Source organism: Hylobates moloch, unplaced genomic scaffold (genome assembly GCF_009828535.3).
Source record: "Hylobates moloch isolate HMO894 unplaced genomic scaffold, HMol_V3 SCAFFOLD_1, whole genome shotgun sequence".
Taxonomy (NCBI): Eukaryota; Metazoa; Chordata; class Mammalia; order Primates; family Hylobatidae; genus Hylobates; species Hylobates moloch.
In genome coordinates this window covers 233481322-233505731 of record NW_026652276.1, presented here as the reverse complement: position 1 = coordinate 233505731, position 24410 = coordinate 233481322, and the positions used below count along the sequence as shown (strand labels likewise).

The 24410-nt window shown below is 41.3% G+C and overlaps 2 protein-coding genes across 2 annotated transcripts in view; one reads left to right on the top strand and one right to left on the bottom strand.

The window, feature by feature from the left end:
* ACTR3B (actin related protein 3B) overlaps positions 1-24410 on the bottom strand; it is a 1022089-nt gene that overhangs the window by 612776 nt on the left and 384903 nt on the right. The window lies entirely within an intron of this gene.
* LOC131380912 (small ubiquitin-related modifier 2-like) lies at positions 1200-19848 on the top strand. Its single transcript, XM_058426109.1, has 4 exons — positions 1200-1345; positions 1418-1490; positions 17411-17505; positions 19785-19848. Exons 1-4 carry the CDS (start codon positions 1200-1202, stop codon positions 19846-19848), a joined length of 378 nt encoding a protein of 125 aa, XP_058282092.1.

The following is a 24410-nucleotide window of genomic DNA, read 5'->3' as shown; positions in this document are numbered from 1 at the left end:
CATGGAACAAGAACTGCAGCCATATAACTTACTTTATTCTCTGAATCAAGAAGTTATAACAAAAATGTAGAATTCCAAATATTTAATAACATCAAGGGACTCAGTATCATTTGTCACAAAGATACTTGAGCTAGAACTTTATATTGAATAAAAATTGTAATTTTTAGCTCACAAGGGCAGGCAATTGAAAAAAAATGCTTTATTCTAAATAGTTCAGTGTTGTCTTTAGAGGGGTAATTCTAGAATGGCAGCATAGAGCATAGTAACTCTCTCCCCAGAAAAAAAAAAATAAACCACTTAACTAGTGAAAAATTATTTTTTGAACAATTACCTAAAATGTCTACAAATTGTTCGAAGGGCATTTAGCAAATGGAGAAATATTCATTTAAGAAATCTAGGAAATCTCAGTAAGAACAGCCAGAGTCTGAAGCATTTAAGCTGCTCGCCCACCCCAGTTCTGTGTAACTTGACTACATGTGTTCTGCCCTGGGCAGGTGCAGACAAGACAGGTGCTCTCTCTCTACCTGGCTTTCAATTTAGGATTACAGTTTCACTTTGAGAGGGGTAGGCCACTGGCACTTCTCATGCTCCCTGGAATTTCAGGCAGGCATGGCTCTAAGGATGAAGTTCCATTCCCCCACTGGCTTTTCCATGCAGGGCAGAATGTCTAAATGTCTACCCCAGGCACAGCAGGCTGACAATACTGAGGCTCTGACTGATTCCATCAAAACTTGCTGATAGGGCGGAGATTGCACACCAGGAGGGACAAGCCCAGAAGACCAAATGCTACTCTTGCAGGGCAGGTATGTCACTCCAAGAGAAGCAGAGTAGAATATAAATGGATTAAATAAGCCAATCAAAACAGAGATTATCAGACTGAATTTTAAAAGAAGAACAAAGGATATGCTCTCTACAAGAGAAACATTTTAGATTCAGTGATACACAAGGGTTAAAATGAAAGGATGGAAAAATAGTGTGCTAACAGCATTCATGAGAGAGGTGGAGTGGTTATATTAGGATCAGACTAAACAGACATTAAAACAGAAAAGGCTATTAGAAATGAAGGACATTTTATAATAATAAAAGGGTCAGTCTACCAGTAAATAATAACCATTATAAACACATATGGCTGCCACTGCTGTGCTCGCTCAGTGTGGACCTGGTTCCTCTTTTAAGCTGAGGAGACTCTGGCACTCATCATGGCCAACGGAAAGTCCAACAAAGGAGTTAAGACTGAGAACAACGATCATATTAATTTGAAGGTGGCGGGACAGGATGATTCTGTGGTGCAGTTTAAGATTAAGAGGCATACACCACTTAGTAAATTAATGAAAGCCTATTGTGAATGACAAGGATTGTCAATGAGGCAGATCAGCTTCCAATTTGACTGGTAACCAATCAATGAAATACACACAACTGTGCAGCTGGAAATGGAGGACAAAGGTACAATTGATGTGTTCCAACAGCAGACGGGAGTGCCTACTGAGAAGGTAGCCTACTTCTTTCCTCCAGAACTCTGTTCTTTACAGACCACGATGACATTCTCAGTTAGAAAACTGCAATTTGGTTCCACCACATCCTGACTACTGCAGTATAGTTTTCTCTATTCTTTCATTTCCCTCTTCTCCATTCCTTTATTATACATAAAGTAGCTGGTATATGTGCACAAGCATATTGCATTTTTTTAATTAAACAGCGAATGGTATATTTTGGTTGACATCAAGTGGAGACAGGATGGGGAAAAATACTGATTCTGTGAAAATACCCCCTTTCTCCATTAGCCAGGTGCTCACTCAGCTCTTATCTTTATATTCCAGTAAGTTATTTTGCTCTCACCATTTTAACAACAAAAAAGCATAAAAATTCCTGCATACCTCATTCAGTTGATGAATTTTAATGTTTTTCATATATCATTGTAAAACAAAAGATAATTTTATAACTTTTTGCATGTAGCTGTTACATGTAGGTCAATCTGTCTTTAGGCAGGGATAAATTACTCTTAAAAAAAAAAGAATACTAATTAGTTTTCCCTTTGAGTCAAGCATCTTGCTGTTTAAATAAGCTTCTTGTTTAAAATGAAAATATATACACATATATTTGCATCTAACAACAAAGCTGCAAAATATGTGAAACTGACAGAATGGAAAGAAGAAATAAACAATGCAATAAAGGACTTGAACAACACTATAAAACAACTAGACCTAATAGACCTCCATAGAACACTGTACCCAAACATAGCTGAATACATATTCTTTTTGAGTCCCCATGGAACATTCTCCAGCACAGACTATATTTTATGTCATAACAAGTTTTAAGAAAGCTAAGGCCAGGTGCAGTGGCTCATGCCTGTAATCCCAGCACTTTGGGAGGCCAAGGTGAGTGGATCACCTGAGGTCAAGAGTTTGAGACCAGCCTGGCCAACATGGCCAGGAGGATTTACTGTCTCTACTAAAAATACAAAAATTAGCCAGGCATAGTGGCGTGTGCCTGTAATACCAGCTACTTGGGATGCTGAGGCAGGAGAATAGCCTGAACCCAGGAAGTGGAGGTTGCAGTGAGCCGAGATCATGCCACTGCACTCCAGCCTGGGCAACAGAGTATGACTCCATCTCAGAAAAAAAAAAAAAAGAAAGTTAAAAGTATTAAAGTTGTATGTCATATAAAGTATGCTCTCTGACCACAAATGAATGAGGAAATATCTTGACATAAGTAAAAACAAAAATACATCATACCAAAATATAGGGGATGCAGCTAAAGCCATGCTCAGAGGCAAACTTATAGCTGTAAACACCTATATTAAGAATGAAGAAAGATTTCAAATGAAAATCCAACTACCTCCTACCTTAAAAACTAGAAAAAGAAGAGTAAACCAAACCCAAAGAAAAGGGAACAAACTGTAAAGATGAGAAGCATGTAAGTTTTAAAAAAGAATAGAAAATGATAGAGAAAGTCAACAAAACTAAAAGTTCTATGAAAAAATAAAATTAACAAAACTTTAAGCTAGACTAACCAAGAAAATGAGGGAAAACTCAAATTACTACAATCAAGCATGAGAGTAGAGACATTACTACTGACCTTAGGTTCAAATTACTACAATCAGGAATTAAAGTAATGTGTTTGAAAACACCTCCATTTTGAGTTCAAAACTTTGGTGCTTCAACATCTTCTTCACTGCTCTAATTGTGAACCCACACCCACTGATACTCTTTGAAAACAAACCCAACTGCTATACTCTATTCTCCTTTCTTCATGTGCTTGGCTTCCTTTCAAACCACCCGGTGAAATTCCCTGGTGCCAATAAATCTCAAACACACCCCAGATTACTCCAATAAAGATTTTGGCCCACAAGTGCTCTCTCACTCACTCTCTCTTTCTCTCTCTTTCTCTCTCTCTCTCTCTCTCCTCTCCACCCATTTTGTTGACCATACTAGTGGTTGTATTCCTGTGTAGCTCTGCTCCTATGCAGTCACTCCCTCCCTGGGAGCCATGAGTGTAATGACCTTCTTCCTTTCAAGCCTGGTTCTCATTTCCTCCTGTGGTCACACCAGCGTTACCATACCATATTCAACATATACATTTAAACAAGTAGAAACATCACACTAACCTTTCAAAAATAAAAAGGATTATAAAGAAATACTGTAGGTAATTGTATGCCAAGATTTTTGTATCCAGCAAAACTAAGCTTCATCAATGAAAGAAAGAACAGTCTTTTTCAGACAAACAAATGTTGAGAGAATTCAGCACTACCAAGCCAGCACTACAAGAACTGCTAAAAGGAGCTCGTAATCTTGAAACAAATACTGGAAACACATCAAAACAGAACCTCCTTAAAGCGTAAATCTCACAGGACCTATAAAACAAAAATTAAAAAATAAAAAACCCAAGGTATACAGGCAACAAATAGCAGGATGAATGGAATAGTAGTACCTCACATTTCAATACTAATGTTGAATGTAAATGACCTAAATGCTCCACTTAAAAGATACAGAATTGCAGAAGGATTAAGAATTCACCAACCAAGTATTTGCTGCCTTCAAGAGATTCACCTAATATATAAAGACTCACACAAACTTAAGGTAAAGGGGTGGAAAAAGATATTCCATGTAAATGGGCACCAAAAGCAAGCAGGAGTAGCTATTCTTATACCAGACAAAACAATCTTTAAAGCAACAAAATTTTAAAAAGACAAAGAGGGACATTATATAATGCTAAAAGGCCTTGTCCAACAGGAAAATATCACAGTCCTACATATATATGCACCTGACACTGGAGCTACCGAATTTATAAACAATTACTACTAGACCTAAGTAATTAGATAGACAGCAACACAATAATAGTCAAAGACTTCAATACTCCACTGACAGCACTAGAAAGGTCATCGAGACAGAGAGTCAACAAAGAAACAACAGATTTAAACTATGCCCTGGAACAAGTTAACTTAACAGATATTTACAGAACATTCTACCCCACAACCATAGAATATACATTCTATTCATCAGCACATGGAACTCTCTCCAAGACAGACCATATGATAGGCTACAAAACAAGTCTCAATAAATTTAACTGAAATTATATCAAGTACTGTCTCAGACCACACTGGAATAAAACTGTAAATCAACTCCAAAAAGAACCTTCAAAACCATGCAAATACATGGAAATTAAATAACCTGCTCCTGAATAATCATTAGGTCAACAATGAAATCAAGATAGAAATTTAGAAATTCTTTGAACTGAACAATATTAGTGACAAAACCTATCAAAACTTCTGGGATTCAGCAAAGGCAGTGCTAAGAGGAAAGTTCTCAGTCTTAAATGCCTACATCAAAAAGTCTGAAGGAGCACAAATAGACAATCTAAGATCACACCTCAAGGAACTAGAGAACATGAACAAACCAAACCCAAACCCAGCAGAAGAAAGGAAATAACCAAGATCAGAGCAGAACTAAGTGAAATTGAAATGACAACAGCAACCAAATACAAAAGAGAAATGGAGCAAAAAGCTGGTTCTTTGAAAAGATAAATAAAATTGATAGACCATTAGCAAGATTAACCAAGAAAAGAAGAGAGAAGATCCAAATAAGCTCAATTAGAAATGAAACAGGAGATATTACAACTGACACCTCAGAAATACAAAAGATCATTCGTGGTTACTATGAACACCTTTACATGCATAAACTAGAAAACCTAGAGGAGATGGATAAATTCCTGGAAAGATACAACCCTCCTAGCTTAAATCAGGAAGAATTAGATACCCTGAACAGGCCAATAACAAATAGCAAGACTGAAATGGTAATTTGAAAAATTGACAACAAAAAACAGTCCAGGACCAGAAGGATTCAGAGCTGAATTCTACTAGATGTTCAAAGAAGAATTGGTATTAATCCTGTTGACACTATTCCACAAGACAGAGAAAGAGGAAATCCTCCCTAAATCATTCTATGAAGCCAGTAACACCCTAATACAAAACCAGGAAAGGACATAACCAAAAAGAAAACCACAGACCAATATCCCTGATGAACACAGATGCAAAAATCCTTAACAAATTACTAAGTAACCAAATCCAGCAGCGTATCAAAAAGATAATCCACCATGATCAAGTAGGTTTCATACCAAAGGTGCAGGGATGGTTTAACATATGCAAGTCAATAAATGTGGTACACCACATAAACAGAATTAGAAACAAAAATCTCATGATCATCTCAATAGATGCAGAAAAAGTATCTGAAAAAATCCAGCATCCTTTATGATTTAAACCCTCAGCAAAATTGGCATAAAAGGGACATGCCTCAATGTAATAAAAGCCATCTGTCATAAACCCACAGCCAACATAATACTGAACGGGAAAAGTTGAAAGAATTCCCTCTAGGAACTGGAACAAGACAAGGATGCCCACTCTCACCACTCCTCTTCAACATAGTCCTGGAAGTCCTAGCCAGAGCAATCAGACAAGAGAAAGAAATAAAGGGCATCCAAATCAGTAAAGAGGAAGTCAAACTGTCACTATTTGCTGATGATATGATAATAAAACCCTAAAGACTCCTCCAAAAAGCTCCTAAAGCTGATAAATAAATTCAGCAAAGTTTCAGGATACAAAATTAATGTACACAAATCAGTAGCTCTGCTATACACCAACAGCAACCAAGCTGCGAATCAAATCAAGAACTCAACCCCTTTTACAATAGCTGCAAAAAACAATAAAATACTTAGGAACATACCTAACCAAGGAGGTGAAAGACCTCTACAAGGAAAACTACAAAACCCTGCTTAAAGAAATTATCAATGACACAAATGGAAACAAATCCCATGATCATGGATAAGTAAAATCAATATTGTAAAAATGACCATACTGCCAAAAGCAATCTACAAATTCAATGCAGTTTCCACCAAAATACCACCATTATTCTTCACAGAACTTGAAAAAAATTCTAAAATTCATATAAAACCAGAAAAGAGCCCATATAGCAAAAGCAAGACTAAACAAAAAGAACAAATCTGGGGGCATCACATTACCTGATTTCAAATTATACTGTAAGGCCACAGTCACCAAAACAGCATGGTCCTGGTATAAAAATAGGCACATAGACCAATGGAACAGAATAGAGAATGCAGAAATGAACCCAAATACTTACAGCCAACTGATCTTTAATGAAGCAGACAAAAACATAAAGTGGGGAAAGGACACCCTATTCAACACATGGTGCTGGAATAATTGGCTAGCCACATGTAGGAGAATGAAACTGGATCCTTATCTTTTGCCTTATACAAAAGTCAACTCAAGATGTATAAAGGACTTAAATCTAAGATGTGAAACCACAAAAATTCTAGAAGATAACATCAGAAAACCCTTCTAAACATTGGCTTAGGCAAAGACTTCATAACTAAGAACCGAAAAGCAAATGCAACCAAAACAAAGACAAATTGATGAGACTTAGTTAAACTAAAAAGCTTTTTTGGGCCAGGTGCGGTGGCTTATGCCTGTAATCCCAGCACTTTGGGAGGCCGAGGAGGGCAGATCACGAGGTCAGGAGATTGAGACCATCCTGGCTAACACGGTGAAACCCTGTCTCCACTAAAAAATACAAAAAAATTAGCGGGGCGTGGTGGCAGGTGCCTGTAGTCCCAGCTACTCGGGTGGCTAAGGCAGGAGAATGGCGTGAACCTGGGAGGCAGAGTTTGCAGTGAGCCGAGATTGTGCCACTGCACTGCAGCCTGCATGACAGAGCCAGACTCCGTCTCGAAAAAAAAAAAAAAAAAAGCTTTTTTGCAGGGCAAAAGGAACAGTCAGCAGAGTAAACAGACAACCCACAGAGTGGGAGAAAATCTTCACAATCTATACATCTGACAAAGGACTAATATCCAGACTGTACAATGAACTCAAACAAATCAGTAAGAAAAAAACAAACAATGACATCAAAAAGTGGGCTAAGGACATGAATAGACAATTTTCAAAAGCATATAAACAAATGGCCAACAAACATATGATAAAATGCTCAGCATCACTAATGATCAGGGAAATGCAAATGAAGACCATAATGCCATACCACCTTACTCCCAGCAAGAATGACTATTATCAGAAAATCAAAAAATAATAGATGTTGGCATGGATGTGGTGAAAAGGGAACACTTCTACACTGCTGGTGGGAATGTAAACTAGTACAACCACTATGGAGAACAGTGTGGAGATTCCTTAAAGAACTAAAAGTAGATCTACCATTTGATCCAGCAATCTCACACACATGTTTACAGCAGCACACTTCACAATTGCAAAAACGTGGAGCCAGCCCAAACTCCCATCAGTCAATGAGTGGATAAAGAAACTGTGGTACGTATATATGATGGAATACTACTCAGCCAAAAAAGGGAATGAATTAATGACATTTACAGCAACCCGGATGGGATTGGAGACTGTTATTCTAAGTGAAATAACTCAGGAATAGAAAACCAAACATCGTATGTTCTCACTTATAAGTGGGAGCTCAGCTATGAAGATGCAAATGCATAAGAATGATACAATGGATTTTAGAGAGTCGAAAAAAAGGGTGGGAGTGGGATGAGGGGTAAAAGACTACACATTGGGTACAGTGTATACTGCTCAGGTGGTGGGTGCACCAAAATCTCACAAATCACCACTAAAGAACTTACTCATGTAACAAAAAACCACCTATGCCCCAAAAACCTATGGAAATAAAAAATTTAAAAATAAAGTTGAAGTAATAATTTTTTTAAAAGTGGGCAAAGAAGATAAACAGACACTTCTCCAAAGAAGACATACATGTGGCCAACAAACATGAAACAAAGCTCAACACTGCTGATCATTAGAGAAATGCAAATCAAAACCACAATGAGATACTATCTCACACCAGTCAGAATGGTAATTATTAAAAAGTCAAGAAACAACAGATGCTGGCGAGGTTGCAACGAAATAGGAACACTTACGCTGTTGGTGGAAAAGTAAATCATTTCAATCACTGTGGAAGACGATGTGATGACTCTTCAAAAATCTAGAACCAGAAATATCATTTGACCCAGCAATGCCATTACTGAATATATATCCAAAGGAATATAAATCATTCTAGCATAAAGACACACATGCATGTCTATGTTCACCGCAGCACTATTCACAGTAACAAAGACATGGAATCAACCCAAATGCCCATCGATGATAAACTGGATAAAGAAAATGTGGCACATATACATCATGGAATACTATGCAGCCATAAAAACGAATGAAATCATGTCCTTTGCAGGGACACGAATGGAACTGGAAGCCACTATCCTCAGCAAACTAACACAGGAACAGAAAACCAAACACCGCATTTTCTCACTTATAAGTGGAAGCTGAACAATGAGAACACATGGACATAGGGAGGGAAACAACACACACCAGGGCCTGTCGGTAGAGGGTCAGGGAGAGGGAGAGCATCAGGAAAAATAGCTAATGCATGTTGGGTATAATACCTAGTTGATGGGTTGATGGATGCAGCAAGCCACCATGGCACACGTTTACCTATGTAACAAACCTCCACATCCTGCACATGCACCCCAGAACTTAAAATTTTAAAATGTTTTAAAATTTTTTAAAAAAAAATTTGATCCCTATGTTGGAGTTGGGGCCTAATGGGAGGTGTTTGGGTCATGAGGGCAGATCCCTCATCAGTGGCTCAGCACCATCATCACAGTAATGAGTGAGTCCTTGCCCTATTAGTTCCCGTGACAGCCTGCTATTAAAACAAGTCTGACATGTCCTCCTTCCCTTTCTCTCTCTGGCTTCTTCTCTCACCACTTCCACCAGGAGTGCAAGTGCACATGCTGGCTTCCCTTCCCCTTCCACCAGGAGTGCAAGCAACCTGAAGCCCTCACCAGAAGCAAATGCTGGTTCCAGCTTCTTGTACAGCCTGCAGAACTGTGAGCCAAATAAACCTGTTTCTGTATAAGAAAATAAAAATCAATTGTGCTTCTATACACTAACAGTGAACAATCTCAAAATTAAATTAGGAAAATAGTTTCATTTTAATAGCACCAAAAAAAGAGTAAAATACTTTGGAATAAAATTAATAAAAAAAAAGCAAGACTTGTACACTGAAAGCTACAAAATATTTCTAAGATAAACTTAAGATCTAAATAAATTGAAAGATACTCTGTGATCATGCCTTGAAAGAGTTAACATTATTAACATGACAATATTCCCAAATTCATGTACAGATTCTATCACTGTCAAAATCCTAGCCGCCTTTTTTTACGGAAACTGACCATCTGATTCTAAAATTCATATGGAAATACAATTACAATATCCCCAGTATAAGCAAAACAATGTTTAAAAATAACACAGTTGGAGGACTCACACTTCCTGATTTCAAAACCTATTACAGGGCTGTACATTGTGGCTCATGCCTGTAATTCCAGCACCATGGCAGGCTGAGGCAGGCAGATCACTTGAGCCCAGGAGTTTGAGACCAGTCTGGGCAAAATGGTGAAACCCCATCTCTACAAAAAGTACAAAAAATTACCCAGGCATAGTGATGCATGTACCTGTAGTCCCAGCTACTCAGGAGGCTAAGGTGGGAAAATCAACTGAGCTCAGGTATTCAAGGCTGCAGTGAGCAGTGATTACACCACCACACTCCAGCCTGGATGAAAGAGCGCGACCCTGTCTCAAAAAAAAAAAAAAAAAACTATTACAAAGCTACAGTAAGCAAGACTGCATGGTCCTAGCATAGAGATAGACATGTAGATCTATGGGATAGAACCAAGAATCCAGAAACTAAGCCTCACATTTATGATTGATTGATTTTTCACAAGGGTTCGAGGACAATTAAATGAAGAAAGAATAGTCTCTTCAATAAATGGTACTAGGAAAACTGTATATATACATACAAAAGAATACATTTGGACCCTACCTTACAACACATACAAAAACTAACTCAAGATGGATCAAAGTCCTAAATATAGAGCTAAAACTACAAAACTCTTAGAAGAAAACATAGGTGCAATTCTTTGTGACCTTAGATTAGACAATAGTTTCTTAGATATGACACCAAAAGCATAAGCAACAAAAGAAAAATAGGTAAGGTAAACTTCATCAAAATTAAAAATTTGTGCACCAAAGGACACTATCAAGAAGTGAAAAGGGGAATCCACAAAATGGTAGAAAGTATTTTTCATTCTATATCTGACAAGGATCTATATCCAAAATACAAAAAGAAATTTTACAACAAAAAGACAGATAACCTAATTTTAAAACGGGCAAGGGGTATGAATAGGTATTTCTCCAAAGATATAAATATGGTCAATAAGCATATAAAAGATCATTAGCTATCAGGAAATGCAAATCACAACCACAATGAGATACCACTTCACACTCCCTAGGCTATAAGCAAAAAAACAGATAATAACAAGGATGTGTAAAATCAAAATTCTCATATTGGTAGGAGTGTGAAAACAGTTTGCAAGTTTATCAAAATATTAAACATGGAGTTATCACATTATTTAGAAATTCTATTCTTAGGAATACACCCAAGATAAAGAAAATGTATGTCCACACAAAAACTTGCACGCAAGTGTTGATAGGAGCATTATTCGTAATAGCCAAAATCAATCTAAATGGCCATAAAGTGATGAATGGATTAAAAATATGGTATATCCATGCAATCAAATACTGTTTGGCAATAAAACAGAATTGTATTGACACAGCCAACTACAGGATGAATCTTTGAAACATCATAGTAAGTAAAAGAAGCCAGTCACAAAAGATCACATATTATGTGATTGTTCATATAGGAAATATCCAGAATGCATAAATCTATAGAGATAGGAAACGGTTACCTAGGTGTTAGGTGAGAAGGGAGGGTGAGGAGTGACTGCTAATGTGTACAGTAACTTGGGGGGAGTAAAACCATTCTAAACTTACATTTGGGAGCTGGTTGCACAATTCTGTGAATATCCTTAAAATCAAAGACTTGTACACTTTAAATAGGTGGATTTTACAGTCTATGAATTATATCTTAATAAAGACATTTCAGAAAAGATTGCCTTTAAAAATGTGTCTTTTGCTAGATTCATTCTAGAGTCATTATGCATGTGGTTTAGGATGCTGTGAAGACTTCCTTCAAACCCTCAGAGGAACAGTGAGAGGATTAAAGAAAACAGAGAAATGGAGGTGAGATGGGGGGGAAAGGAGAGAAGGAAGTGGGAAGATGGGGGGGGGGTGGCTGGGGAAAGCCAAGGTAGACTGGTAAGTTACTTTAAGATAACAATTGTTTTCCATAAATTCACATGACAATAGTTACTATAGACAGCACGCTGCCCTTGGGATTATCTACACTGCAGGAAAGCAATACAATGTTTTTTGCTGTAGGGTTGCCAAATAAAACATAGGATGCCTAGTTAAATTTGAATTCTGCATAAACAACAAATAAATGTTTAGCATAGGCATGCCCAAAATATGGCATGGGACAGACTTACAACAAAAATATATTTGTTATTTATCTGAAATTCACATTTAACTGGGTGGCCTGTATTTTATTTGCTATACCTGGCAAAGTTGGGCAAGTTTGAATAACTGGGGGCTGTAGGGTGGTTTCTAGTTGCCTGATACCTGGCCCTGGGTGATTTAGGGCAGGTGGAAAAATGGCTTGGTGTACGAAAGTTTGATAAGGGGGCAGTTGGGTTGGTTGGTTTGCATAGGAAAGTCATGCTCTGCGGCCAAGCCTCTGTTACTTGTAAAAAATGGCTACTCCTGGGAGAGGCAGTCTCTTCTTTGGTCTGTAAGATTTTTAAGATATCGAACATCATAAGATACAGAAAATTGAAAACATGATTAATACACTGAGTCTCCAGTTCCTTAAAAACTTAAAAGTAGAACTACCATATGATCTAGCAAACCTAGGTCTGGGTACGTATCCAAAAAAAATTGAAATCAGAATCTTGAAGAGATACTTGCACTTCTGTGCTCATTGCAGCATTATTCACAAGAGTCAAAATGTAGAAACAACATAAATGTTCATTAATGGATAATTAGATCAAGAAAGTATGGCATATGGATGCAATGGAATATTATTCAGCCTTTAAGAAGAAGGAAATCCTGCCACTTGCAACAAGATGAATGAAGCTTGAAGACATTATACTAAGTGAAATAAACCAGTCACAGAAGGACAAATACTGCATGATTCCATTTGCATGACATCTCTAAAATAGTCAAACTTACAGAAGCAGAGAGTAGAATGGTGGCTGCTAAAGCTATGGGAAGGGGAAAAGAGGAATTGTGGACTAAGGGGTATAAAGTTTTAGTTATACAGGAGGAGTAAGTCCTGGAGCTCTAAGGTACACCACTGCACCTATTGTTAACAGTACTTAAAAAGGTGGTTAAGAGAAATGATCTCAGGTTAAGTGTCCTTACCACAAAAGGGGAGGTGGGGGCAGGAAGAAACTTTAGAGGTGATAGATATTTTTATTACTTTGATTGTAGTGATGATTTCCAAAGTGTATGCATATATTCAGACCCATCAAATTGTACACATCAAATATATACAGTTTTTTGTATATCAATCACACCTCAATAAAGCTATTTTTCAAATATGCTGGGCCTCAAGAAAAGAGTCGGCTATTGGACTCTGGAGGAAGAATAATCACCAGAATCCTAGAAAAAGGAATAGGTTATTCAAGCAAGCCTGCCATGACAGCATTATTACAAGCACTTCGGGAGGAAGAGTGAAGACAGTGGCGTTGCGGGAAGTCAGGCGTGTCCCAGCTGAGAAAGTGAGTCTGGAGACGGAACAGCAAGACATGGGCACATGAAACAGGGCAAGCACGTAGGAGATTACCTGAACAAGTGTCTAGATAAAGTCAAAGACAGCTTCTAGGAAGAGGAGGAACTGGGACCAGGGAGACACCGTCAGGGCTGGGACATGAGAGATGGCAGAGGAACAGCTACACACACATGGGCAGCATCACAGCCTTTCCATCTGTGCAGCACTCTGACTTTCAGCGGCTCTTGCACAGTAGGCAGAGCCTGATCCCATCGTGTTCCACGTGTTCGGATCAGCAGGACTGCTGGGAACAGTTGTGCAGATTGTACAATGCACGGTGCTGAGGACCACTGCTCACATCACGGGGCACTGTCTGCAGCTTGGCACTGTCTGATGTACAATGATGCAAATCAGAGAACCCAGTGAGGGCTTCAATTACAGTTAGTGACCAAGAAAAGATCAGCAATGGGAGTATAAGCCAGTGAAAACTCTCTGGAAGAAAACATAGCAATAGGTGAACAAAAATGTTAAACCTTTGGAGCCAGCAATTCCTCTGCCTCTGGGAATTTAGCTGAACAAAATAACCATGGACATGCACAAAGAGTTGGTACAAAGGGCAGTCGTGGCTCAGTGCTCCTTGTAAGAAACAACCTTCATATCCAAAATCTGGGGATTGGTTAAAATCATTCTAAATGTTTCAGATAGAGGACATGCATTATAAGAAATTGGTTTCCAGCAAGTCCATCTCTAGGTAATTTATCAGGGAATGGTGAGGCAACCCAAGGCTAGCAACAGCAGGCAAAGCCTGCAGTTCCATGGTAGTGGGCTTTTCTGGGAGACCAGGAGGTGGGGCAGAACCAGACCTCAGAGCAGGTGCCACTGCCTGTGCCAAGGTGAGGGAGAATAACACCTTGCAGCCTGCCTTCCTCCTGCCCTCCAGTCTTACCCCGTGTCTCCCAGTGGCCTAACCAGGGTGGAGATCAATGCTAAAGGCATCCTGGAAACTGTGGTCCCCATGACACAGAGCGGATTAGAAGGGTGGGAAGAAGGTGAGTGCAGATGGAGAAGCGCGTAAGAGGATTGCATTTATATACAGTGTGCACGTGGCCAGAGATAATAAGCAAAATATGCCTCTCTCTAGCTGTTGAGATTATACATGGAATCGTATTCTTGTCTATGTTTACCAAGTTATTTACATAAACAAGTGCAGTGGATGCAGGGAGTGCCGGCCAGCATCCATCCCAGCTGATGGAGATGTTCACTGCTGGGATGCCAGATTGAGTTGCTCTTCAAACCCTCTGCCCTTGGCTGGAGACAGCCACCAGCCCAATGCCATGAGGGTGGGGGGTGGTATCCCATGCCCGATGTTTGAAGGAAAATTAAGGCCTGCCTTCACCCCATTTCACGGTAACTCCAAGGGCCATCCCAGACCAAGAGCTGCCTTTAGAATCAGGGAAGGCAACCAGTACTGCCAGGAGTGGGGCGAGTGCAGATGGGAACACTCCAGAGGGTGCTGGATCCAGGAAGCAGAGTGTGTTTGTTGTGATAGAAATGATTTCCCATGGCAAGGGACAAACACCAAACGTAGCAAGGGACAAACACCAAACGTGGCAAGGGACAAACGCCAAACGATATCATACTGTCCACCAGTGGTCACTGATGTTCTAAAAGCAGCTTTTGCTACATGAGGCTATTGTTCCAGGTACCAGGCTCTGGTGATCTTCCCCTCCCGTCCCCGCTCTGACCTAAGGTTGGTAACAGCTCTTTCCATTGCTGCCCCGTTTAATCAGCCCAGAACTTTGTAAACAGTCCCATTATCAAATCCCCCTCACATCATCCTGCTTCCACTCTGTCACCTCTTTCCTGTGGGAAACCTGACTGATGCAGCAGCCCACACCACCCCCTCGGCAGGGGCTTTCGGTGAACTTCCAAATTAGTGGGCATGGGCATGGGCGGAGCCAGCAACGGGACCAGCCTTGTGCTGTCATTCACCCATCTCCCTTCTCACTCATCCTGAAGTTCTAGCCATCTTTTTTCATTTTGCAGGAGCTTCATGCCCTGAAGTCCCAGTGATTACAAAGAAACATCTTTGTAGTGGGATTGACTGGAAGTCATTAATCCAGTTTTATGTAAGAGAATACCAATAACACCATATAAAGCATTACTTTTAATTAACAAAAGCAATTAGCACTAAGTTAAAAGCTCTCACATTTGTCAAAGAGCCCATTTCACCTTAATTGCTAGGTGTGTTAAATAGGCAATTAAAAACAAATTAAAATGAAGACCATAGATAACAGGGGGCAGGCAAACACATCTGTGACAACGAGCAGGCAGAAATGCTCCTCTGTTCAAAATGCACCTGTCCTGGGATGCTCAAGAAGACACTCTCATAGATATGTATTAAGGGATTCTTTTAAAAAACAAAGTAAGCAAACCTGAATTCTGGCACAGAAAGGTAGAATTCTTTCTGGAATTTCACACAAACCTCACTTGAGTACTCCATGTCTCCTTTGCAAGTTCTACGAGGAATATGGAAACCATTCTGCCCTCCAGCTGCTTAGAGAGATGCTGTCGTGTAAGATGCTGATTTAAGTGCTCAAGTAGATGGAAAAGATGTTAAGTGTAGTAAACACACTCAGGAAAAGAGCTCATTAGAGGGTGTCATAATCAGACAGGGTTTAATGAGAGAAGTAGAATTTAAGTCAGACCTTGAAATATGAGTTGGAAATATTTTAAATAAGAAAGAAAAAATAAGAGCATTCAAATGATATCATACTATCATACTATCCCCTTTGAGATCATGAAACCATTCTCAAAGTGACTTTGGCGATGCTTGCACATATTTGTGAATATCCTAAAACCCATTGAATGTTATGCGTTTAATGGAGAAACTGAGGAATATGTGAACTATATCTCAATAAAGCTGCTTTTACAGTGGAGGGAAATTTAAGACATTTCCCCCAAAAAGAAAGTTAATGAGTTTGTTTTAAAATAGATTTTAAAAAAGGAATTGTGAACAAAAAACTACATTAATGTTGACTTTTATGTCCACTCATGTGGCCATCTTTTTTTTTTTTTTTTTTTTTTTTGAGACTGTCTCACTTTTGTCACCCAGGCTGGAGTGCTCACTGCAACCTCCATCTCCCAGTTCAAGCGATTCTCCTTCCTCAGCCTCCCGAGTAGCTGAGATTACAGGTGCACACCACCATGCCTAGCTAATTTTGTATTTTAGTAGAGAGCGGGTTTTACCATGTTGGCCATGCTGGTCTTGCACTCCTGACCTCAGGTAATGCACCCGCCTTGGCCTCCCAAAGTGCTGGGATTACAGGTGTGAGCCACCATGCCCGGCCCATGTGGCTCTCTTAACTGGTGCTCTTTATTTCTCTGTGTGGACTCGAGTTACTGTTAGTGTCCTTTTCTTTCAGCCTGAAGGACTCCCATTAGTATTTCTTGAAGGGCAGGTCTGATTAACTTGTGTGGAATTATATATTAATAACTATGTCTTTTAGCTATACAATGTTTGGAAATAATTGAAATAATCTATGGGGCTAGTTAAATAAATTATATACAACCATACTATGTGTTATTTTTTATTTCTGGGTTTTAAAAAATGTTATTGAAATGGTATACATTTATGGTGTATAGTGTGATGTTTTGATATATATATATACATAGTAAACTGATTACTATAGTCAAGCTAATTAACATAATCATCTCTTCCACATAATGACCACGTGTGTGTGTGTGTGTGTGTGTGTGTGTGTGTAGTGAGAACACAAGCTCTACTCTTAGCAACTTTTATTTATACAGTACAGTATTATTAAATATAGTTGGAAAGCATTTTCATATCACACAAATGTAGACAGTGGGGTGGGGGAAAATAGGACCTTTCCTACTTCCACTGTTTTGAGCAGCTCTTTGAAGCATTTGTATTTTCCTTTCTAAGGTTTTCTTGCATTAAAACACCAAAAGGAAATTGATCCTGATTGGAATACTAGTATTGTGGCTTTTGGAAACTGGCATGTGCTCTACATGTATCCTAAGCGTTCTCTCTCATTTCCCACTTTCTTCTTTGAACGATTATATCCCCTCTGGGCGACCATGTATGTTTCTTCCAATCAGCAAGTGTTCCATTTGTGTTAACTCTTTTTCTCTATCCTTCCCAGCAGCCAGCATTCCTGTCTTCAAAGAGTTTACAGAAAGGTTATGGAGATAATGCTAATACACAAAGCCAGTGGAAAACAATCGTTCTGGTATCCAGGTATTTCTGCTAGAATCATGAGCCTTACTGTCCCTGACGTAGCCAAGGAGCCTCCTCCCATGTAGTATTCTTTGGAGCACTGGGAGGATATGAATTCTATCATCCAGACTGAATAAACAAGGAAGTCACAGAGTTCAGCTTAGTTGGAGGTGCCGCCTCCATCCACCAGGTTTACTCTGGTAAGTTACAGCTCAGCACCTTTGGTGACCGCTTTGTTGTCATTTAACAAGCCTATCACGTTAAATTAGGAGTGAGATTTTTCTATATGACTCACTCCAGTCAGCAAACTCACTATGTTGAGAACGAAATTCTCCCAGAATCTGAGAGTGAGAGTCCACTAAAATGAAGAGACATCTCCTCTCTGCAAGATGAAAGGAGAAGGCTTCCACAGGAGCAGCACTCTGTGATCTCAGAGCACCCTAGCGCTTCACTGGGAAGTGACACCAACAGGCCAGGGCATATTCCTGAAAATCTGGGGAGCAAAGCGGCAGATCCTATTCCATCAACTGGCCAGAAAGTGTTTATTTAGCATCTACTAAGCCTTAAGGCAGACTGTACTATGGGGAATGCAGGCAGGAAAAGATATGGTCCCAGTTGGAGATAAAATAATAATTCCAATAACAAAAACAATAATAAGATCTTGACCAACATTCTTCCATACATTCCTTCACTCCTTACAGCTTCACGATGTAACAGAGAGAAAGACTCAGGTTAGGCCATATGACCAAGCATGCAGAGCAGGTCAAGGGTGAAGCCAGAACTCAAACCAATGTCTTCTGACACCAGATGCCAAACTCTTCCCATGATAAAAATCTACCTTGTCTGTCTGGAAAAGACTACAAAAGCAGGAAGCCTAAGACCCATGATCAAAGAGCCCACAACAAAACCCAGACATAAAAGCTGGTTGTTCATGCCTCAACCTTCCTGAAGAGGGTTTCCCCACCACCAGGTGACAAACGCTTCTCTGCTGCCCCCTATCTGTTAAAGACCAATCTACACACCGCTTCCTAAGTGTCCATCCTCTTTCCCATCAAATATTCCTCATCTGGACAGGGGCAGTGGCTGATTCCTGTAATCCCAGCACTTTAGGAGGCTGAGGTGGGAAGACCACCTGAGGTCAGGAGTTCAAGACCAGCCTGGCCAACATGGCAAAACGCCGTCTCTACTAAAAATACAAAAATTAGCTGGGCACAGTGCCGCACGCCCATAATCCTAGCTACTTGGGGGGCTGAAGCAGGAGAATCGGCTTGAGCCAGGAGGCAGAGGTTGCAGTGAGCTGAGATCATACCACTGCACTCCAGCCTTGGTGATAGAGTGAGACTCCATCTCAAAAAATATATATTTCTCATATATATTTTTATACATAAAATATATATACATATATGTATGTATGTATGTATGTATGTGTGTATATGTACATATATACACACATACATATATATACACACACATATATATATAGCTGGAGGGTGAAGCTAACCTGACAGACCACTAACACTGCTGATAACCAAGTTGGAATTTCACAGAAACAAGGCCTACATATCATGTGCGCTTGTATCCTCCTTGCCATGTCCAGCGTCTAGTACAGCGCCTCAAGTCTAAGATATTACATCTTAAAACAAAGGAAGGTCGTCCACTGGACAATGGCAGCTGCTACAGACACCACGTTTGCCTCGACTCAATGTCCAGGGGAGGTATTTTTGGAATTCTGGAGGGTGGATGAGAAAGCTGTTTAATGAAGGGCATGCTTTGGCCCAACTTTCTGTATGTCATGTGAGTCTGAGTCTGACTATGTGTATGGCCCAATCACCAACTGCATTTGACCTTAGCAGCTCCTTTCCCATCTCTCAAAAGTGCCAGAGTCTTTTTTTTTTTTCTTTTTTTTGAGGCGGAGTCTCGCTCTGTCGCCCAGGCTGGAGCGCAGTGGCGCGATCTCGGCTCACTGCAAGCTCCACCTCCCGGGTTCACACCATTCTCCTGCCTCAGCCTCCCAAGTAGCTGGGACTACAGGCGCCCACCACCACGCCCGGCTAATTTTTTGTATTTTTAGTAGAGACGGGGTTTCACCGCGTTAGCCAGGATGGTCTCAGTCTCCTGACCTTGTGATCCGCCCGCCTTGGCCTCCCAAAGTGCTGGGATTACAGGCGTGAGCAGAGTCCTTTTTTTAGCCTTTTAAAAGTTACTTTAAAGTACACACATCAGACTCTTGAGACTTGAAGCTGGAACTCTCCAGCTGCCGCAAGGACAGGATTTTTCCTGCCTGGTCTAACTCTTATCAGGCGGCATCAGGATATGGTGTGTCTGACACTCACCGACGCCAATGCCATCCCTCAGGCAGCTTGAAAGGTGAGCCTTGGCCTCTCTCAGGTTCCCTGCACCTCCTCTGTCCCCTGGATCCGGACTGCTTGCCTGTCTTAGCTAACACCTCGGCCTAATGACACTGAGGGCAGGTGCATCCTGCACCTCATCCCTCCTTCCTGTTCAATGCCCTCCTCAGAGGGGCCAGGGTTTTAGCCAGAACCAGTGCATCTTCCCAGCCACCAGCAGAACACACGGAGTCTCTAACCATCTTTCACGTCCACAATGCAAGTGAAACGCCACATCACAGGATCTGACCTTCCCTGTGGCAGCCGAAGAGGCAGCTGACACCCCAGGAGGCAGGGCAGGTCAATATCACGAGGCCAAGGGCAGACAGGGCACAGAAACTTGCTCTCCCTTCTCCCAAACTGACTATTGCAAAGCATGGGGTTTCTTCCATGTGGCCAAGCAGGGGCACAAGCACAGTAACCCAGTGTGTCTCCCAGCAGCTCCAAGGAAAGTAGGGTCAATGCCCTCACATGGACCTGGACTTCTTCCCCACCCCTGCTCTCTGCCCTGGGATAGCACAGCCTGTAGCACTTGCAGATCAAACCTTGCCTGAAGCTCTGCTGTCTTGAAACCAGCTGTCGCCTGGTTTTCTCCTCTGACCATTAAATGAAACCCAACAGCCTCCCTCCCAAGCACCAGATGTGCAGGGCACATGCTGGTGTGAGCTGGAGAGAGTTCACATCCAGACAGACCTCAGCTAGATGCGGGCTTTGCCACTAACCAGCTGTGCAACCATAAACAAGGTACTTCCTCTCTGAATTTTCTCTAGCAGGAACTTCACAAAAATCTTGCAAGGTGATTAAACAGAAATTGGCCCACTTGACAGATAAATACTAAAACAAAGTTGAGTAGCTTTCCCAAGTTCACACAGTGAGTGGCTGTGTTACAAATCTTCCTCCTGGCCAGGCGCAGCGGCTCACGGCTGTAATCCCAGCAGTTTGGGAGGCTGAGGTGGGCAGATCACCTGAGGTCAGGAGTTGAAGACCAGCCTGGCCAACATGGAGAAACCCCGTCTCTACTAAAAATACAAAAATTTGCCAGGTGTGGTGGTGGGCGCCTGTAATCCCAGCTACTCAGGAGGCTGAGGCAGGAGAATCACTTGAACCCAGGAGGCGGAGGTTGCAGTGAGCCAAGATTGCACCACTGCACTCCAGCCTGGGTGATACAGCAAGACTTCATCTCAAAAAAAAAAAAAAAGGAAACCTGCCTCTCATTTATTTCTCCACAAATGTTTGCATTTTATTTGATATACTCAACAATTACTACAACCAGCTACGATGTTTTACTCTCCTTTATTTGAAAAAAAGATTAATATGCACACTCAAGTTCTCTCTATGACGCTAAAGCAACCACTTTAAAAGTCATTATTTCGTGAAACAAGGATGTGGCATCATGAAGACCAAAATAAAAGTTTCATAAACTAGTTTAGTAAATTGAGTGTCACACACTGTATACATCCACACTGCCAAAAAAATCATTTGCTGACTGTGAAATTTTTGCCAGCCGTATGCTGACATCAAAAGTAAATCCTGTAGGCTGCTGCAGCATTTTTAATGTGTTTCAGGGGACCAGCATTTCAAAGCACTGCTGAGAGCCACAGCCCGTATCCTCCACCGTCACGCACAGCCTCGGCACTCCAGCTGACATTGTGTTAGTCCGTACCCAGGCGGTGTCCACAGAGGCATCTGCATAAGTCTGGATGCCAAGAACAACCGTGGGATGTACAACCCACACTCGTGGGAATCCCGTTCCTGACAATGCTGGAAAACAGTTTCCTATAGGAAGCCTTGACTATTAAGCTATAAAACACAACACTGACAGTGGTAGAGCGTCAGCTGCACATATACACTTGCTCCAACGCTGCCATCTGTGCCCACCGTGCACTATGATGGGGTCCTCAAAGTCTTCTCGGCGAGTCTCTTTGAGTTGCTGTGAAGTCCCAAGACTGCCACTAAAAGAGCAGGGAGGTAGGAAGTGTCAGCACAAAGTCTGAGGTGGAAAAGCAACCTTTTGAAGTCACTGCCAGGATCCCTGAGCCACAGGGCAAGCACTGTTCTAGACACAGGGGACAGAGCCATAAGGAGCAGAGTCTGTGCCTTCAAGGGCTTTTGCTTTACTGGGGAAGCCAAAACAAGCAATAACAAAGACATCATCATTAAAGCATTGTACTACAGAGTGTGATCAAGGCAATTCAGAAAACAGGGAGACAGGACTGTGAGTCAAGAGAAGAGGCACGCTATTTTTGATGTGGAGGGTAAGGTGAGGCCTCTCAAAGGTGGGATGTCACTTGGTTAGACCTGGAGGAGAAGAATGAAGGAAAGGGTGTTCCGCACCCAGAACGAACAGGGGCATGTGCTGGCTGAGGCTGTGTTTTCAGTTTCATATTCAGGGTTCTGGGGCAGAACACCTCGGCAGGTCTAAAATAGAAAGTGGGGCCGGGCACAGTGGCGCACACCTGTAATCCCAGCACTTTAGAAAGCCAAGGCAAGTGGATCACTTGAGCCCAGGAGTTTGAGACCAGCCTGGGCAACATAGCAAGATCCCATCTCTACATAAAGTACAAAAAATTAGCCAGGCATGGTGACAGGCGCCTATAGTCCCAGCTACTCGGGAGGCTGAGGTGGAAGGATTGCTTGAGCCTGGAAGGCAGAGGTTGCAGTGAGCAAAGTTGTGCCACCGCACTCCAGCCTGGGCAACAGAGCTAGACCCTATCTCAAAAAAAATAAAAAAAAAATACATAAAAGATAAACTGTGCTGATGTGACCGGAGCCTGGAGGGGTCGGTTTGAGTGTTAGACACTGTGGGAGGGAGCACTGGGGCGGCCACGTGGGGCCTGCAGGATGCTAAACAGATTTCATTCCGTGAGCGGGGCAGCCAGGGGAGGTGTTTAAGTAGGGGCATGTCATGCTCTCAGTGACTACTGAGAAGAAGGTAGGAGCTAACTTATTTTATATCTACTGCCTATCTGAAGCTGAGAATACACCATCCTCCTGCCCCCCAGCAAATTCGTGGTTTGTCTAAAATCGTTAGCTCAAGATTCGGGAAGAGCTAAATAGCAGGGGAGTTTCCCATGAGGAGACTAAATGGGATGCGGTATAATGCCACAGCCTGCATCCCGAGCTCTCTTTATTGAAGCAATATCATGGGCAGCTCAAGGGACCCCAGCTTCATTACTCTGCACAGCTGTGCCCAGCTCTGTCCTAAACATACACCTATTTGGAAGGATACTAGATATACAAAGAGCCAGAGAAAATAATGTGTGAACTTTAGAAAAGCTAAGGTTTCCTGCTTAGTGCATGATAATGTTTTCAAAACAGCCTGCCCAGCAAGAAGTCAGCAGGGTGGGAGTGGAGGAGAACATCAGAGCATAGGTCTTTTATTTCCAGCCATCCCATCCCACCCTGATCCTATGTCTACTTACAGGTTATGGGGGGAACGCACATTATTGAGACTTTGTTGAATTTCTTAAATCCTGAAAATATTGCCTAAAATGGTTACAAGATGACAAAATATCTTTTGTTAAAAGTTTACATTCAGAAGATGTGCAAACAGCCAATAACACATGAAAAGATGTTCGACACCATTAGTCATTAGAGAAATGCAAATCAAAGTCACACTGAGATGCCGCTTCATACCCACTGGGATGGCAATAATAAAAAAAATCAGAAAATAACAGTGTTGGAAAGAATTTGGGGAAACTGGAGCCCTCAGACGTTGCTGGTGGAAGTGTGAAGCGGTGCGGCTGCTGTGGAAAACAATTTGGCAGTTCCTCAAAAAGCTAACCATACAATTGTCATACGAACCAGCAATTCCACTCCTAATATGTACCCCAAAGAACTGAACACAGGGACTCAAAAAATATGAGTGTGCATGCTGCACTCTTCACAATGGTCAAAGAGTGGAGGCAACCCGAATATTTATCAGTGCATGAGTGGATGAACAAACTGTTTATATTCATGCAATGGAATATTACTCAGCCATAAAAAGGAATAAAATTCTGATACAGGCCACAACGAAAGACCAATATTATATGATTCCATTTATATGAAATATCCAGAACGGATCAATCACAGGGACAGAAAGCAAATTGGCATTTCCCGGGAGCTAGCAGGTTGTGGAGATGGAGGTAGCTGACACAGGATTTTATTTTGGGGTGAGGAAAGTGTTTTAGAACTACATAGCACTGGTGGTTGCACAACATTTGAATGTACTAAATGCCAGTGAATTCTACACTTAAAGGGGTTAATTTTATGTTGCATAAATTTCACCTCAATAAAAAACAGCCATGTTCAGCCAACACTTTCTGACATACAAATCCCCCCAGCTCAGCTGTCCACATCCCACTGTGCTTAACTTCCCTCCACCAAAAGGGTTCCAATGTTCTCCAGCAGCCTCTGGTCTCCCCTCCCTCCCCCGTGATAGACTGCCATGGGAATGATGGAACCAGGAGAAAGGAAGAGGTCGTATATTATGAGTTTCTGTTCTAGCTTTTTTTCTTTTGAGATGGAGTCTCACTCTGTCACCCAGGCTGGAGTGCA

Excerpts from the sequence above, each read along its gene's own strand:
- LOC131380912 (XM_058426109.1), top strand. The coding sequence starts at position 1,200 with ATGGCCAACGGAAAGTCCAACAAAGGAGTTAAGACTGAGAACAACGAT. Across the intron at positions 1,346-1,417 it reads TTAATGAAAGCCTATTGTGA|TGTGCAGCTGGAAATGGAGG; the intron begins ATGACAAGGATT and ends AATACACACAAC. Across the intron at positions 17,506-19,784 it reads ACAATCGTTCTGGTATCCAG|GCGGCATCAGGATATGGTGT; the intron begins GTATTTCTGCTA and ends AACTCTTATCAG.